The sequence below is a fragment of the Corvus brachyrhynchos genome, unplaced genomic scaffold, assembly GCF_000691975.1.
Source record: "Corvus brachyrhynchos isolate BGI_N302 unplaced genomic scaffold, ASM69197v1 scaffold302, whole genome shotgun sequence".
Lineage (NCBI taxonomy): Eukaryota > Metazoa > Chordata > Aves > Passeriformes > Corvidae > Corvus > Corvus brachyrhynchos.
The window spans coordinates 3,822,514-3,841,644 of record NW_008237244.1 but is presented as its reverse complement, the minus strand read 5'-3'; the positions used below and the strand labels follow the sequence as shown (position 1 = coordinate 3,841,644).

General features: G+C 39.7%; 1 protein-coding gene across 1 annotated transcript in view; it reads left to right on the top strand.

Annotated features, from left to right (window-relative positions):
- Positions 1 to 19,131, top strand: part of CPQ (carboxypeptidase Q) — a 133,261-nt gene that overhangs the window by 80,565 nt on the left and 33,565 nt on the right. Inside the window, exon 5 of the mRNA XM_008630694.2 lies at positions 9,921 to 10,012. Within this exon, the coding sequence (XP_008628916.1) occupies positions 9,921 to 10,012 (92 nt within the window). The remainder of the gene's footprint in view (positions 1 to 9,920; positions 10,013 to 19,131) is intronic.

Below are 19,131 nucleotides of genomic sequence, written 5' to 3'. Positions count from 1 at the left end.
TCTCTGCTAGCACAGGAGTCAAATGGTCAACAGGTTCTTTGTTCACATCCCAGGTTTCTTTCAGCAACATTTACCCACAAGCTCTCTTTCCTTGTTCAGAAATGTGTTTTCTACCTGTTTCTGGGTGGTTTTGGGTCTCTCTTGCTTCATTGCTAGTCAGCTCTTGCTGCCCTGCCAAGCCCAGAGGTACATACCTATCCACGAGCTACTGCTCAATCTGGGGACATCTTCAAAAGTCAGTGGCTGAGCTGAGAATTTGTCAAATGACAAACTTGTCATCTTTCCCTTCAACTGCTTGAACTGCAGCCAGTGTAAGACATAGCCAGTTAATGCTATCTGAACCCCTGCTTCTACTGAAGTAGTCGGTACAGACTCCAGGAAAGGCTACACTCCAAAGACCACTGTAGTGGTGGGTTGTGATACAGAGGAAACAGTTCCCTGCTTGTGCTGTTGTGTTGTGCACTGAGCCCATGCTGGTCATGTCTGCATGCCACCTTGGACCAGCAAGTCTCCTGCTTGGACTGTGCCTCAAAGTGCTTCTGAGAGTCGTATTTGTTAATGTTAGAAAATGCTTGCTGTGGGGAGCTGCCAGAGCCAGTGAATACCAGCAGTCAAGTAGGTGAACAGGGGACGTTTTCCTCTTTCATACTCAGGGTAGGATGGTGATGCCATTGCTGCTAGAGTAGCTTGATGAAGGAAGAATGATTGTTGACAAAATCTAATCCCAGTCATCACACATTTTACACAGCTTTCCTGCATTCCTGGATGATGATGAAACATGAAAAAGGGAGAAATGTACGGTGATAGATGATATGTACCTTTTCCCCTCTGTCTCTTTGCCAGCATTAAGCTGAACTGGGGTTTCTTAAGTCACCTTTCCTATAGATGTAGGCATGGATCTGGCACAACCAAATTTCTGTTTCGTGGGAAAAAGACACAGAAAACTACAGAATGTTTTTAAAACAATGCATGTAAGAATTTTAAGGTACTATCTGAGTTACTATTTATGTAACTTGTAAGGAGTTGATTGGACAGTTTTCCCCCTTGAAACTTAAAATTGAAATTGTAACTCTCATCTGTGTTATACCAGTGACTAATGTGACTGGAAAACCATTAAACAGATTTTTATACAGTTCACTGTAGTCTTTGTATGGAGTTACATTTCTCCAGTCCAAATTCACTGGCTAATATATGAGGACTAAAGATATATTTTATTAAAAATATGATCACTGGAGTAATTCCTTTTCTGCTAGTTTAATTGAAGTCATATAAATGCAGTTTTAACATGCTTGCAAAATATTCTGTTAAACATTTTTCTGAATTTCTTGTGGTGGTGTAGTTGTTTGCTGTCCAGGAGATATGTTGTGAAACATAATTAAATGACTAATTTTATGCTTGCAGGTTTTTTTCTTTAATCAAATATGCCTGATATTGACTTCTTGTTCTTACATTCTTTTCACTTTCCCAAAGCTGAGTATTTTATTCTGACCTTCACATTTTCAATTCTATTAAATCTACTTGGAATGAAATATCTGCATATGCTGTTACGCTACAAATGCATTTATTCCTTCATTTTAACATTTCGTTGAATGCATATTTGGCAAGTACTTAAATCTTCATACTGTGTTGACATAGCAGAGGGGTGACTGCAAACATAAAAAGTTGCTAATCTGGTGGTAAATTTAGATATACCGCCCTCCATAGCAATTTTGCCCTCTGTCTTGTGGACTGCTGCTTCTCTGCAAGCTTTAATTTACCCAGAAAATTCGAGAAAAAATCTGAGCTTTGATTATCTATAAAAATCTTAAAAACCTGGCAATAGTAGCTGTTGTGTGTTATTGGGTTTTTTTCAAATCTCTAACATGGTTGACATGGTGAAGTGCTGAAATCCTTCTCAAATGAAGTAAGGGGCATCTTGTCCTTACTGTCATTTTTTTAAGGTATAAATTTTCAATAGGGAGACAGAAGTGTGCCTGCTACATTTTCTGACTCATCAGCTCTCAGAATAGCCTAACAGATTTGTTTTTTCTAACCCAAAGAGCGGGGAGGCAGAGGCAGAATACGTGTCACGGTTCTATTAGGTGGCAACATGCCGCAACCTTCCCAAAAGCATCTCCAAGGAAGCCTCTCGGTGCGGCCAGCACACTGGCACACACACACACACACACACACACACTGGATAGCCAGCTAAAACAGTCCGACAGTGAATGAACAGGAAGAGTTTTCGCATAGGGTTTTACAGGAGAGATTTGATGCCCCAGCACTCATGCGAGGTTTCAGCGAGGTCCTGGGGCAGAGCAATGGGGGGTCCAGGGTAAGGGAGCTAATCGAGAAACTCTGAGGGCATATCAGGTGATAGTGGTTGTAGCAGCCAACAGAGCCAACCAGGGGAGCAGGGGTACATTAACATTACAGAACAAGCATTCTGGGGGAAGCTTTTCCGTCACTATAAGCTGGAAAGGAACCTAGGACTTATCCCCACCATAGGACTCCTTCCGTTCCTTGTCCAGCAGGCCCACTGGCCTCCACAAATACAGATCCACCACCACTCATTATGATCTAACCATATTTGTCTGATATTTGTAATCCCAGAGAGTGTGGGAGTGGGCCCCACATTGCTTTTTTTGCTCCACAGTTTGATGAGATCACAAATACCCTTAGGGAAGAATGTGTTCCTAAAGAAGAATAAGGTGTGTTTTAAAGGTGGACAGTGTCTTATTCCTTTTGTGGGACTCAGAGGACACATTGACAGGACCAGAGCAGGGCATGGGGTGGAGGAGCTCTCTGCTGACTCTCTGCTTTGCTGTTTCACATGGGCAAGTATTGTGTTTCCTTTTCTTCTCCTTTTTTTTTTTTCTTTTTTTTTTTTTTTCTTTTTTTTTTTTTTTCTTTTTTTTTTTTTTTCTTTTTTTTTTTTGTACAAATGACTTGTAATGGCTTCATGACACAACACAAACTGGTTCTTTGTTTAAAACCCAATGTGCAGATGAGCACATTTGGCAGTACTTCTCATCTGAAGTGCCCCTGAGCTGTGCTGCCATGTGGCAGGAAGGTGTCCACAGAGAAACCCTCCCTCTGGCACTGTTGCCGCCTGACTTGCAGCCCACAGCACCAGGCTTGGCTTCCCTCTTTTCCCACTCACCTCCCCAGTCAAAAGGCTTAACCCATGTTATTTTTAGTTACTAGACTTGCAAATCATTCACAGATTTCCCCTCTGGTCTTGTATACCCAGCTCCTTCCTTGACATTTCCTCTTGGATATTGCATTGCTTTTTAAAAATAAATCTCTCTAAAACCTCTCACATTTCCCTTCTCCACTCTTCTGTTAATCTGCCCTTCTGTCATAAGATCATCAGCCTCCCTAAAAACAGGAAAAGAAAATTGCTTGTGTAATCCCAGTGTCTTGCTGCTCTGCTGTCAAGGCTGCTGGTGCTCTGCAAACCCAGTCCTTCCCTAGACTGGCTCACCTTGGGCACGGCTGTCCCCCAGTGCCCTCTTTGAAGGGCCTGTCCGAACAGCTGCCCGCAGTCTGTGCCAGTGGCAGAGTCATGTCCTCTCAACTCCCAGAACATGTTTCTGAGCAAGCTGACAGCCCCAGGCAAGACTGAGCTACAGTATTTGGCTTGGCTCATCACTCGCTTTCATTTCCCTCTCTCCAGCCCCAGACCTGACCATTTTCTGTGTTCTTCCTGCAATGCTGCATCTCTTCTCCAGACCTCATCTCTCTTTATTCCAGACCTTCGAGACTCTGAGGTTTATTTGCTTCCCAGTGCTATTTTTTTTCAGTGCTTTGTCCTCAGTGCCGCAAAAAGAAGCTATCAATGGACAAAAATCAAGGAGATTGCACTGCATTCGACTGATTTAAGAAGAAAAGAAAGGCAGTTTCCCAAGCCAAAAGCTGTTCTCCATGTCTAAGTTGAACTTCAATAGAGAATTAGAAATATGTTATAATCAAGGTTTAAGTAGTACTAAAAGGATTTTTTTCAGCTGTTCTTTGCCTTGTTTTTTGAAGCTTTTAACTCTGATGATCTACGAAGAAGGACTTGAGGGTGCTGATTGGTGAGAGGGTGGACATGACTTGGCAATGTACACTTGTAGCCCAGAAAGCCAAACATGTCCTGGGCTGCATCCAAAACAGCATGGGCAGCAGGATGAGGGAGGGGGTTCTGCCCCTCTGCTCCACTCTGGTGAGACCCCACCTGTAGCAATGCATCCAGCTCTGAGGACCCCAACATAAGAAGGATGTGGACTTGGGGTGAGTGCAGATGACGGCCGAGATGATTACAAGGATAGAGAACCTCTCCTATGAGGAGAGACTGTGGGAATTGCAATTGTTCAGCCTGGAGAAGACTTAGGGATGATCTGATTGTGGCCCTCCAGTGCCTGGAGGAGGCCTACAAGAAAGATGAGGAGAGTGTTTAGAAGAGCGTGCAGTGATAGGACAAGGGGCCATGGCTTCAAACTTAGAGAGTAGGTTTAGATTAGATGTTTGGAACGAATTCCTTACTGTGAGGGAGAGTGGTGAGGCACTGGCACAGGTTGCACAGAGAAATTGCAGATTCCCCATCTCTGCAAGTGTTTAAGGCCAGGTTGGGTGGAGCTCTGAGCAACCTGACCTAGTGAAATGTTGGAACTAGATGATCTCCAAGGTCCCTTCCAACCCAAACCATTCTATGATTTTCTCTGTGGAATCATTTGTCACTCAATAAAAAAAACCAATTTCTTCTTAAATAAATGAGTACACAGACACTTTTCTGCACAAGTAGTGAGATCAATTGTCTGAACCATAGAGGGCTCTATTTCTAACAGTAGTATGAAAGCCAAAGTCCTTCTGGTTTAGAATGGAGACTTCTTGGTCTTCAGAGGAAAATCTGGACATCTTCAATTAACTGTGTTATTAATGTCCTCCTATTGATTATGGTTTATTTCTGTTTGTATATTCTTTGCAATTAGGCAGGGAAACAGGTTGCTAGGGGTAAGAGCCCTTCTCTTGCTTGCCCATACCACAGGATACATAAATCAGGTAATAGCAGGTTGCACCACTGTTTTTGATGATGAATTCTTATCTTCTTTAGCAAAATGTGGAGTACTGGTTTTATTTTTATTTTATGCTGTGGCACAAATTTTGGAAATTCCAGGTATTTTATGAGAAGTCCATGCATGATAGAAATATCCCAACTAATGGCACCCAGTAAATCCCCTATATCTAATCAGCTGCAAACTTGAAAAAGGTAGGGAGTGCAAGAGGAATTTAAAGAATGCCAGCAGCATCATTATGTATCCTGATACTTTTTTGTATAAATACTTATAAATATTTTTGATAAATACCTTTTAAAGAAATTCCAAGCCACAAGGTAATGATGCAGAAAAGGCCATAGCTTATCTATGTTCAATGCAGCAGAAGACAGTACTTGAGGATGATATATCTGTATATACCTCTCTCTAGTAGCTTCTGAAGCAAATGCACTAGTGACTTAGGCAGTATTAGAAGTAAGAGAACATAGAGAATAGTTTGGGTTGAAAAGCATCTTTAAAGGTCACTTAGTTCAACCCTGCTGCAATGAGCAGGAACTGCTTCAACTCAATCAGGCTGCTCAGAGCCCTGTCCCATCTGACCTTGAATTTCTCCAGGGATGGGGTATTCACAACCTCTCTGGGCAACCTGTGATGGTGTTTCACCACCCTCATTGTAAAAAACATCTTCCTTAGATCTAGTCTGAATCTCCCCTCTTTTAGTTTAAAACCATTGCTCCTGGTCCTTATTGCCACAGGCCCTGCTAAAAAAGTCTGACCCCATCTTTCTTATTGACTCCTTTCAGTCACTGAAAGGCTCCTCTAAGGTCTCCCTGGAGCCTTCTCTTGTCTCAGCGTTTCCTCATAGGAGAGAAGTTCTATCCATCTGATCATCTTTGTGACCCTCCCCTGGACCTGCTTAAACGTGTCCATGTCTTCCCTGTGCTGAGGGCTTCAGAGCTGAATGCCATAGTCCAGGTGGGGTCTCACCAGGGGATGTACAGGGCAGAATTATTAAGTGCAACTTATTGTATTTTATGTTCAGATCAAGGCTTTTCTAGTCCATTTATGCAGGGTCTTGAGAATGCATTACTTCCTTGTTTTGCTTTGCTTGTGTGTACACTTTTTGCTTTCCCTATTAAACTGTCTTTATCTCAACACATGAGTTTTTTAGCTTGCATCCTTCCAACTTTCTCCCTTTCTCATTTGTCCCACTGGTGTGGGAGTGAGCAAGAGCTGTGAGGGGCTTGGCTGCCGGCTGAGGTTAAACCTTGACACCTGTTAATCTACTCACACCCAGTTGCAATTTGCTTATATGCCTCATATAAGTTATTTGATTTGCTTTGTGTGTGATCCCAGTGCCTTGACTTGCAGGGAAAATATCTGTTTTCACACAGGTGGAATACTTTTTATATTTTTGTAAGCTGGTCTGTCTTATGACGACATTGAAGAAGCCTTTTAGCCAGCTACACGCCATCTTCTTAGAAAATACTTTATCTTTGTCATCCTCCCCATCAGTAAGGATTTATGTTTATAAAGTGAGAAGATAGTTACTGAAGGAAATTTTGTGTTTGTAGTACCGATCTCTATTTTGATTAAAAAAGATGATTCAAGTTCTCCTTCCTGACTTGTGTGCTGTCTTTAGAGTGAAGTGGGTTTATTTTTTTGCTTTACATGTGACAGGCCATTATGATGTACATGTACCGAACAATACATTTCAGTTTTGCTGTGTGGGAATGTCTCAATTCTATCAAGCATGAGCAAGACATGTAGGACATAAAATTCAGGTCTTGCTGCTGGTATGTTAGTAATCTATGATGATTTAAAAGAAACAGAAAATAGAGTCAGTAAGACCTGCACGTTGGTGTGACTGAAGTGTTTGTGGTACCTAAGGAGAAGGAAAGGATAGCAGCCACTCCAGCACAGAGAGAGTGTAATAGAGCAAGTGTCCTGCTGTGCTTGCTACAGATGTATCCTTAGTCACAGATCGACCATATTGATGTTTATATTTCACTCCTTAACTGAGGAGTCCACATGCCCATAGTATCTTTTTTATGCTTGAGATAAACCATAGGAATATAGAGGCTGATCAGCAAAATGCACCTTTGTGGTAAACTGTGATTTTATTTCCCAGTTAAGGGTAAGGTAGAAGGGGGGGAAAAAAAGCTAATACATTTTTCCAAAACATTGGAGATTTGGAAATTCATCTGTAGGTTTTTTCTTCTGATATCGTCTTTATTTTTAATACTATATACTAAGTCATTTATTCAGATAACAAGGAAAGAGGCACAATTTTATTTGTGTAACACTTTTCTTTCATTTTAAAATTGTCTAACTACCTCTCTATACATTACACTTACCATAAAACAGAGTTTTCTAGCCCAGTTGCTATTTTATCGTGTCTTTTCAGTATATATTTGGGCTGTGATCTGAAAGACTTTTGATTTTGTAAGGATGATACCTTGCTTAGGAACCAGTAGTTTTTAAGAAGCCAACCAAAGTAGCTAAACTTACTTTTAAAAACTTTTTGAACTTTAATACAGTACTTCATTTTTTTCCTAATAAAAACATTCATTGAGAATATTCTTAGCAATTTTTCTTCTGAATACTGGATTCATTTGCTGTTCTTTGGTCAGATTAGCTCTGTTTTTAGTAACAGGTAGATAAATACTTACTGCTTTCAGATTAAGATAATGAGGAAATTAAATTTTCCTCTGTAGACTTTGTTTGTATTTAAAATAACTGCCTCCATAGCTTACATATTTTTACTTTTTTTAAGTTGCCCATTCAGTTTCAGTAGAACGCACAAATGAATTTGCCGACAGGAATCTGTGAGATGGGAAGAGCTGATACACCACCTCCCAGACTGGAAGGACCAAAGCTCAGCAGGGCTTTTTTATTTCCCCAGCTTCAGTGGAAAGATGCAATGATGGGCAAGGAGGGGGCCATAAGAATCTCAAACGTCTTCTCCACAAGTGAGCTGAGATCATCTCAAGCTCCTGGAGAGCAGGAGCTGCAGTTACAGCCCATCTGAGCCAGCCATGAGGACCCCCTGATCACTGGCCCAAATCCCCCTTAGGGCAGCAGTGGCAGACTGAAGCAGCTTGATTTTCGCCTGGGAGGAGCCAGATGATGCTACTCCTGTCTTAAGCATTTCCTGTCAAAGCTGTTCTCACAGGCTTGGTGTGGTGGGCTGGAGATTGGACTTCACTTTGCATTTTGTGATATGACAAATAAACCTCCTTTTTCCACTTAAACTGCAGTGCTGCTGGAACCATACTACAGCACTGGTCTCTATGTTTTATACCAGCTCTTTTTCTTTTTTACAGCTGCCTCTTCTAACCAAGCTGCTTGGTTATTGGTTTTTGGTTTTTTTTTTTGTTTGTTTTTTTTTTTTTTTTTTTTATTTGGGTTTGGGGTTTTTTTGGGTTTAATTTTTTTTTTTTTTTGTTTTTTTTTTTTTTTTTTTTTTTAATTGGGTTTGGAGTTATTTTGGGCTTAAATCTTTCTGACTTCAAACCAATGGCTATTTTATTACCTCAGTTTTACCTCATAGGCCATCTGACTAATTTGAAAAGCAAAGGAGGCTAATCCGTTACTGTTGTGATTTAGGAGAGCAGGGAATCCACTGGGAGGTGTGCAGAAGGTTGTCTTTAAAGTAATGAGGTTTGACAACCTTTCTGTTTACAGTCAGTAGATCAACATTCAGAAAAGACACCTTTAAACCACTTGTTTGCACTTCATTATAAAATACTGGAAAATCCAAGCTCTTTTATGCAGATTTGAGGTATTCCTTCTATATTCTGCCTTCAGTTCTGAGGATTGCTAGCATACAGTTTCGAGAAAGAAATCTTCAGATCATATTCATTGTGTCAAAAGAAAAAAATTAATGAAGGTCAAATCTATTGGCAGTCTTCATCCATTTCAGTTAGGAAATGAAAGAAGTTCTGACAGTGATAGTGATATAATTTTTTCTCAGCACAAAAGTGTGTGCAGTACTTTATGCTTTATCACTTGCGATAGTCTCCTCATGTTTTTTCTTTATTTTTTTCTCTACTGTAATTAGAATTCCACTGCTCAGAGAACAGTATTTTCTTTATCTGTTTGCTCTTCCATGCTCTCAAGTTTCTCTCATTGTATTTATTTATGAATAGAAACAGTCAAATAAATAGAGGACAGCAACTTCTATCTGATCAGTTCTGCCATGGCAAAAATGGTTTCAAAATTTATCTGAGAACTTATCTTTCTGATTGAGCTACCATAGCAAAATAGAAAATGACTTCATGTTCGCCTTGTTTCAGAAAGTTGTGCATACTTTTAGCAGCTGACTCTATTTCAGATTCCAAAGTACAGATTGCTGCTTTTAATTTCTCTGATAAAAAGCAAAGTAATACTACATAGCCCCTCAGTTCTTGAAATGGATGAACATTTCTCATAAAAATCCAGCAGCTCATTTTCAATTAATTGTAATAAATTAACCATGACAAAGCAATGGTAGTTTTCATGAAAATTTGATTTGGATATGCTACAAGCGGATGTGCATTACTTATGGCAGACCACCACAATGACAGAAGCATGTGTTTCAGAAATCTATCAAGGTAGTTGCTTTCTGCTGTGGTTTTCAGACACTTTCAGTATGTCCCTGAATTGTACTTCTCTTGTGCTTCTGCAACTGGCAGCAGCACCACAACTGCCCATTTCTTCCTCATGTGGGCTCTCCCACGCCCCACTCTTTCTCCCTAAACAAGAAAAGGGTACTCTAGACGGAAAACCCCACACTTGATATAGGTTGTGTTTGGTTTGTGGAAACACAGGCTTTTCATCCATTGGTGGCTGGAGATGAATGTAAAAAATACTCAAATATATCCGTATCAAATATTAAAAACAATATTAAAATCTGTGTTTTAGGACTTCGTCCAAAAAGGACACTGCGCTTGGTGCTATGGACAGGAGAAGAGCAAGGAGGAATAGGTGCCAAGCAATACTATCAGTTGCACAAGGTAAATATATCTTTTCATTATTTTCTTGACAGCACTTTTCTCCCCAGTCTTGTGACTTGAATACTATTTTTGTCGAAATGTTCAGCTTAATATCTGACCAAAACCAGTGATTACAGTTCTGCCTGGAAGTATATTTTCTGGGTTTAATCATAAATGTAAACCTAATTTTACATTTAACAGTAAGCGATGCAACCACACGTTTGTGTTCCACTTGACCTAAGATACTCTGTCACAAAAGTGTTCTGAAACAGTTATTTCATGATGATATCTTCCATACCTTTTAAACATAGCTAACCTTCTGAGAATGAATGATGAATGGCCCACGTATGTTTGCAATATAAGTAAATTTTGTTTGCCTTATATATTTCTGCTTCATTGCATTTTCCCATAATATTTTGCAAAGTAAAACATAAAATAATACAAAGAAAAATATTTGCTATCTTATGTTGATAGTGTGTCATCTATAATGCACTTTGCCAATTGTTAGTTTTGTGGGTCTGGAACATCCTAAAAGGGTGATTTCTGGTGATGCAAAGAACACACAAACTCTATGACTTATGGCTATGAGGATAAAAATATCACATCTGTCTCTCCTGCCAACAGGTGCCATTTCAAAGTGCATCATGAAAGTTTTGGCAAAACTATTTTGGAGATAAGTCTTTGGAATATGTGTATGTTTGGGGGTTTTGCCACAGAAGAATTATGCTGTACCTGTATAACTATTCTAAATTAGTTATCTTTTATTCTTTTCCCTAATTAAGTAGTATAACTGTCAACAATGGTTAATACATCCAAGGCAGAGACAAGGTGAATGCAAATGTGCCTAGGAAGTTGCCTGCTCTACACAGTATGAAAGCAGACTTACAAGCAGTTCTTAAGAGCATATTTTTAATGCTAAGCAACCTATCAGAACAAATAAATGGAAACCTCACTTGAATCAAATTCATTGTGATGAACCAAATCAGATCAACTTGCATCTGCAATAGAGTTGTCAGAGATAGGTTTAGAGAACTTAGAGTTTTCTGCCTAATTGATGAACAATCATATATTTCCCACTAACTAGTTCAATATTTCTAAGTATATTTAGCTACCCATATATAATGGGTTGGACTCGATGATCTTGAAGGTCTCTTCCAACCCAGGCATTCTGTGAATTCTGTAATGTTGTACCTCCTTGTATCTCCAAATTATAGGGATAACTCAGCTCTGTCATTTATTTGGAAGAGGTACCCCAGAGCTTGCTTTCTCAACTTCAGGGAGGTGGCAGCTTGCAGTTTAGTGTATGTTAAGGACTCTGGATTTACCACTGGTACTCTGATATTCAGTTTTTTTTTAAACTAGAATAAAATATTCTGGAATAAGTAGCACACGAAAGAGATGCTTCTTATGTACAGAAGTGGATTTTGGAGGAGCTGGAAGGATGCTCTGTGCCTAATGCACACCACTCATCAGAAATGTATCTGAAGATTTGCCTCTGTGGATTTCCATGTTGGACAGTAAGATCCATCCTATCTATAGTGGTGATGTCAGCAACACATGAAATTGTCTCATGCATGTCTCATCTTTTGCCAAAGTGGCTTCGTTTCACTGTTGTCTCAAAGATTTCTATTCAGAAATAATACCAAAAAGCAGACCTAAGGATCAAATAGAGAAATGTAAAGCAGGCTGGGTGTTGTTTACCAGATATTTGGTTACTTTGCTTTTAAAAAAGTTGAGACAAAGATGTGTCTCAGTTCTTGCTCTGCTGGTGAGATTCCATCCGGATGTTGGGCTCTGCAAAGAAAGCCCTGTCTGACTGAACAGTTTGTAATTTACATGGAGAATTTAAGCAGAAATGACATCCGTCTGTTGTTTGTTGTTCTTGTTTCCCCCCTGCCATGTGATCTGGCATAATTATAAATTAGTTTGACTATAGGACGTTGCATTACTCATAACAATGAAATAAAGTTGATTAATACTGTACATTAAATTTAGCATGAAAAATAACTTAACCTTTTAATGATTTACTTGCTCAAATTTCTGGCAATTAGGATAGTATGGCACACACATTGCTTGCTGATGGTAATGAGTACAAGTTAAATAAGAGTGGTATTTAAAGATGCCTTGTTAAATGAAAGACAGCCTGTATGACTCATCTACATGGCTGGACTTATGAGTTCAGTTCGTTACAAACAAGTAAAAATATGAATGCAGTAATTCGGCACAGGCAGACACGGGTAATTGTAGATTACCTCCTCATGTCAGTGGAAATGTGGCAAGGGAGAAGAAATAAAGACAATATATAGTACTGGACAAGTACAGATATTCTTATTTTTGTCACTTATTTATTATTTCTTTCAATTCACGTTCAGGTCCTTCTTCCTCATCCATCATTGTAGGTTGTCACTGCTAGAAAGTGGATAAGTTACTGCACAAATAACTGAGATAGCAGCATAGTGGTTTTACTATGGTACCAATAGTTAACACACCTCCTTGTGTAATGGCATTATTTATAATGCTCAAGTCTTTCTCTAGATCCCAGTATTATCATTTCTGATTATTAAAGCTAGTGATAGGGTATATTAGCTGTTCAGGGCTTTATGAGAGTGTAAGAGCTGCCATATTGTGTTGATCAAAAGCTCTAGTGCTCTAGGCAGTCTAGACTAGTGCTGTCTCCCGTTACTGACAGCATCCAGTAAATATGTGCTTAGGAAAAGCATATTTGCCCAACTGCAGTCAGGTGAAGCTCAGACAGATACATTATTCATACAGCAATTCTTTCAGTTTATCAAATATTTTTCTGGAGAGTATCACATGGTCCTCGTCCACTGTTTTCTTTGCATCATTTTTCTAAGCCATTTCCAAGAGTTGAAAGCCGTGTGTCTTCTAGCAGTTTCAGTGCCTCCACTAGTGCAACAGTACCTGCCCCTCACCAACTCAGCACAGAGCACCTGCTGGTGCTCGTTCTTTCACCATGGGGTAGAAGCCTCTCAGGGGAATTACCAGCACCTTTGCTTCCAAAGGAGATACCTGTTGAAGCGCTCATTGCTTTTAGCTGTTAGCCAAGAATTAGATCTAATCCCAGATTAGAAAAAGGGTTGATTTTCCTTAACATTAAAGCTCTTTATCTTGATAAAGAGCAATGAAATTAAAGGATTTAAGAGCAAATCTGACTCCAGAGCTTGGAGTTTGACGCTACATCTGAAGTTGTGTTCCAGTGCTTAGTGTTGTGTGATCCAGTTGCTGCTCTTACATACAGACAATACAGTAAATAACCTCAGAATCATCAAACATTGCAACACTACTTTCTTATACAAGTTGAACGGAAGAACAGAAGGAACAAAATTCTAGAAGGCCTCATGATGCAACTCTTCAGTACAGATTCTCCTACAGCCTTTAACAAAGATACCTGAGTACTCTCAACCAGGGTTAAGTTTTTTGTGTGTTTACTCTTAGACTGTCTTCATGAAGGGAGAAAGAAATGCATGTAATGGAGTGTCTGTCCTCCTTTTTATTGCTTTGGACTAGATTCTGTGAAAGGTCTGTGTACCATGAAACAAGGTTACAGTTATTTACCCAGTTGAATTAAGGGACTATGAATGACTGATTATATTTATTTTGGAACAGAAGTATTGTGTACAATCTCTTGGGAAAGCAAATTCATTTTATAATTAGAAGACTAAGAGATCCTAGGCCACCTTCCAATTTACTTTAGTAACTTTGTTGTGATCACTGGAGACATTATTGTGTTAGGAATTCAATTCAAACCCCATTACAGAAGGCATTCTTAAAATATTTCTGCATGTTGGTATTCCTATCTTAATGATATTTAGAGTACTTACCTGAATTTCTGGTGCACATGCCATACAGTGTTTTAACATCTTAGTAAAGGTTTACCCACGTGATAAATATCAATCACCAGTGTTTACTGTGGTTTCTTTTTTTGTATTTATTACCAAGATCTGATATTTTGCTTGAACTGTGTCTGCATGAAAACAGGACTTTCTGAAATGCTGGCATTTCTTTCGTACTAGTTTAAGTACTCTTTGTTGATGCTCACATGAGATTTCTACTGTGATTTGCTAATGAGTTGCTTTCTCTAAGAAGCAAATATTCAAAAAATGTCCTGTCACTTTCAGGTGAAATGATTCTTCTACAGAAAATATTGGCTCCTCAAAACCATAGTTTTCAGAATACTTTATAGCCTGAGGTACCAAGTACTCTGGTGAAATGTAAGACATGAATTTGTGTCTTATTTGAACCAAACGTATCAAGGACTTCAATAGGGATTCTTTTACCCCAGCAAAATGTGTTGACCATTAGCCTTTTGACTGTCCTCAGGTAATATTCTCTGTAATCAAAGATTATGTAAAATTACTGCTGCCTTTTTAGGTCACTGATGTCCTGTTGATCCCTTTCATTGCAAAGGGAAAGAAATGCAGAAAGAGCGAAATGTCCATTTGCAAAACTACAGAAAGTAATTGCACTGTATTCTCTGGTATCACAACAGGCAGTAGCTCCACTGATTGTATTAAGCACAGTAATAGCACAGAATAGTTATGGAATTATATTTTACACCAGTTCTAAGTCCATAGGAATTCGTAATTCTTAGTATTTAGGAATCAGCTTCCTTGTAAAAGCTGCAGAGAAGGACAGATTTTGCTAAAACACAAACTCAGGTTTATTCCTTATACTGCCTGAAGCATGGAAGACCCCAAATTAGTCATGACAGACTATCTCCTGGATGCCTAGTCTTCATTCCATGTAGACAAAATTCATGCATCTCTACCGTTAGGAAAACTTTTCTCTGTGCATCTTTCCTCTCTCTCTCTCATGAGAATAGCAGAGCTGCCAGTTGAATCTGGTAGAGACATCTTCTGAGGATAGCTGCTTCCAGTGCATGCTTCAGGCAGATTCACCCAACCATAGGTCCTTGGTCCATTGGGATGTCCGATCGTAGGAAAGTGCACACTCCCTGCACCTGCGCAAGGTGTAGAAAATTATGTATGTGCTGTGATAATTTCAAAGGTGTTGCAAATTTGTTTTCACTGACCTTTGGTTGAAAGTTACAGAAATACTCATTAGCTTCCTGAAAGAGTAAACATCATCTTTGGTTGAAAGATGTAAACCACAATTTTTAATTTTGGCATTTTTGCCCATTTTCTAGTGAAAATCTAAATCCTTTTGAAAAAGAACGGTGGTGGGGTCATTCAGAATCACAGACGTTGTTTTGATACCTTTGTATTTGAGCAGTAAAAGGTCTAAAGTTATGGAAAGTTTTCCAGGAAGAGCACTTCTCTTTGATATGCCCCTTTGTCAAAGGAGAAACCTCCTAAGACAAGACTTCAGGCATGCCTTACTTACCCTGCTGCCATGTTCAGAGCTGTCTGCTTTTTCTTGTCTGTCATCCCAGGGAACTTACAATACTGAATGGTCATCTCTGTGAGTGATGGCAAGTCATCTTAGAGGAAACAGTTGCGATATTGTACAAGGCAAGACATGCCCGTAGTATGTTTTTACTGAGTGAAATGCTAACAAGTCATGACCAAATTGCTCCAGGGCTGTTGAAGTTACTGGGACTTTTGTCATTTGGCTTCTCAGAAGTCAGAACTTGTAAGTGACATACAGAACAAACCGTTCAACCTTTACACTTTTTTACATACTGCTTTCCTATAAAATGTAGCAGAAGAATATTTTATCTTGTAACAAAAGGATGAGCCTTATTCATACCTTGTCATCTAGGAAAAATTGTGCTAATCTTCAGCTTTACAGCAGCTTTCTCCTGTATAATGATGGGATAATTTACAAAAATGAATAACTCACAGTGTTCCCAATTTTCCCTGTCTTCATTCAAAAAGAGTGTAAATGGTATGATCACGCTTGTGGCTGGTGGTTATTATGCCTTGATGCTGGCTCATCTCTCTTCCCAACAGCTGTTGTGATGGTTTTTTCTCTAGTTTCAATTTATGCTGTTTTGCTTCATTAAATTACCTTCATACTAAATAGCAACTCAAAATTACACTACATCATGTTTATATAGTATTAAATACTTAGGGGATGTTATTTATTTTACTTTTTTTTCTTTTCTAGCTGTCACATGCACTTAGGTGTTTCCAGTGTTTTTTCTTGTCTTTCCTGTAGTCTTAGTTGCCAGCCTAACAGAGCTGGGTGCTGATCTAAACCTCCTTTTAGTACTACAGGTGGGGTGACCATCACTTCCCTGTGAGTTCTACAGCATGGTTGTTGCCATGCTATACTTGTTTCCTGACTGCTCTGAGACAAATACTGGAATACAAGTGTTGTTGTTTCTTAAAGTTAAGTGTAAATCAATAACAGAAAGCTGAAAACACAATGTCGGATTAACTGATGTCCTTTATCACTGGAACAAATGAACCATTAATCAAGGACAGTGGTTTGTCATTACAGACTTCAGTATTTTTCCTGTAAAGTGCTGATTTTTCTCCTTGGAACAAAAAAGAAAACCAGTAAATGAGCTGTTGGACAAGTAATACTCTATTTTAAATAAACAGCCCCAAAGTACTGAAGGCTTTTAGGGTAGTTGTTCCCTGCATTATACTTTCAGGTATGTCCCTGCTTTAGCTGGGTAAGAGGGATTGCCATCAGTGGCTCAATGGATTAGTCATGAGATGTTGGAGTCTAGTTTAACATCTGGTAAGAATTAACAATTGGGATTTTGACTGAGTAAGTAGCTACTGTAGGGTATACCTGCTTGGGATTGCCAGTGTCTATCCTAGAAGGAACATTTCCTACCAATAGAAGTACCACTCATACATATTACAAGGGTTTGTTTTCTTAATGGAAGTTTACTGTAATTACAGGCTAAACGACAGATCCCAGAGGGTGGGACAGTAATCAGTGGCACAGAGTCTAGTTGGAGGTCTGTCACTGGTGGTGTCCCCCAGGGTTCAGTACTGGGCCCAATATTGTTTAACTTTTCATCAGTGACTTGGATGAAGGGGCAGAGGTCTCCTCAGCAAGCTCCCCAACAACACAAAGCTGGGAGGAGTGGCTGATACCCCAGAGTGCTGTGCAGCCCTTCAGAAGGACCTCGACAGGCTGGAGAGATGGGCAGAGAAGAACTGCCTGAAATTCAACAAAGGCAACTGCAGGGTCCTGCACCTGGGGCACCCCAGGCACCAATACAGGATGGGAACCAACCTGCTGGAAAACAGCTTCATGGAGAAGGACCTGGGTGACCTGATGGACAACAAGCTGTTCATGAGCCAGCAGTGTGCCCTTGGGGCCAAGAAGGCCAAAGGTATCCTGGGATGCACTAGGATGAACACTGGCAGCAGGTCGAAGGAGGTGATCCTGTCCCTCTAGTCAGACCTGGTGAGGCACCATCTGGAGCACAGCATCCCGTTCAGGGCTCCTCAGTGCAAGAGAGATATGGAGATCCTGAAGCAGGTCCAACAGGGAGTGAAAAAGATGATAAGGTGAGAAGACATGACTGAGAGAGAACCTCATCAGTGTCTATCAGTCTCTGAAGGGAGGGTGTCGAGGATGGAGAAGGCTCTTCTCAGTGGTGCCAAGCAATAGGACAAGAGGCAATGGGCAGAAACTGGTGCACAGGAAGTTCCACCTAAATATGAGGAAGAACTTCTTTACTTGTGCAGGTGCAGTGGAACAGGTTTCCCAGAGAGGTTGTGGTGTCTCTGTCACTGGAGATATTCAAGAACCATCTGGACACAACCCTGTGCCATGTGCTCTGGGATGGCCCTGCTCAAGCAGGGAGGCTGGACCAGATGACCCACTGTGCTCCCGAACCTTGCGCATTCTGTGGTTCTGTGATTTCTTGTTATCAGGTTTTTGCCTTAGCGATGACAAGTATTTATATTTTTAGTTTTGCTTAACAGAGATAAAAATAGATTGTTTATAGAGAAAACAGAAAATAAAGGAATTAAAATTAAAAAATTAAAAATAGGAGAAGTATTGGCAAGGATTGTGCCTAATTGTGTATTCAATGAAAATAGCAAGCTATAGAAAGCCAATTTTCCCATGCTGTATTTATTGTAATGTTTCATTTAAAAATTCAGTTGAAGAGCTAAAGATGACATGATAAAGAGAGGTGACCTCCTCTGTAACAAAGTCATAAGAAGGCAATGGATAAAAGTCTAGTTTGATGTTCAGAGAATTAGGCAGCAGGTTACACAAAGAAGTTTTAATTTTCTGGTACGTACTAAGAGAAGTGACACAATATCAAGATGCAGCAAATGAGATAACTTTCTGAAAAAAATTACATACTGAGTTTAAAATGCTTATTTAAATGGTGCATTCATTAGGAGAACGAATGAAGGAAACAGCTGAGCCTGCAGTTATTTTTTAAAATCTTTCTGGTTTGTTTGCTGTTCCCTTGAATCAGTTAAGGGGCAATGTATGGTCTCACCCCACTTTGTTACTGGCAGTAATTCCTGCATCATAGATGGCAAATGATGACAAAGCATCTTCACTATTTTTAAGCAGTATATTTTAAGCATGTTTTCCAGCATGTGTTTCTTTCTGTGTAAGTAGAAATGCCAATGTAGATGTACAAAAATGGGAATGTGGAAACTGATCTGAATTTTTTTAAGACTTCAACTTTAAAATTCGATAGTGAGTAGTTTTGTAAGTAATCCTATCTTCTAGTGGACCAAATAGGGAAAAAGCTTTCTCAAGGACACATGGTACTTCAAGTAGCTGTGACCTGTTTCTTTTTTGTTGCCCAGTGAAGTCAGTTTCTCTCCCTCAGGTGTCCTGTTTTCGTGCCTCTCCAGCATGTTCTCAGAACTGAATAGCTTTCTTACAGAACAACAATATGGTGTAATATATTGTGGGTGGTTTGTTTACTCAGTTTCATATTAGAAACACATGCAAACATTTATGTCAGAAAACACAACTGAAGAGTGCAGCAATGCTGCAATACTAGCAGTTTATGAAGTTCTTGAACTTAGGGATTCTGTTGTTTTGCTTGATAAATTAGATTTCTTTTAGGTATCCACACTGTTCCCATGCTCACTCTTCTCCTCACTTCACTGCCGGGCCCAGTATTGTGGAATATTTCATCAGTGACTTGTATGAAGGGGCAGAGGCCTCCTCAGCAAGTTCCCCAACAACACAGAGCTGGGAGGAGTGGCTGATAC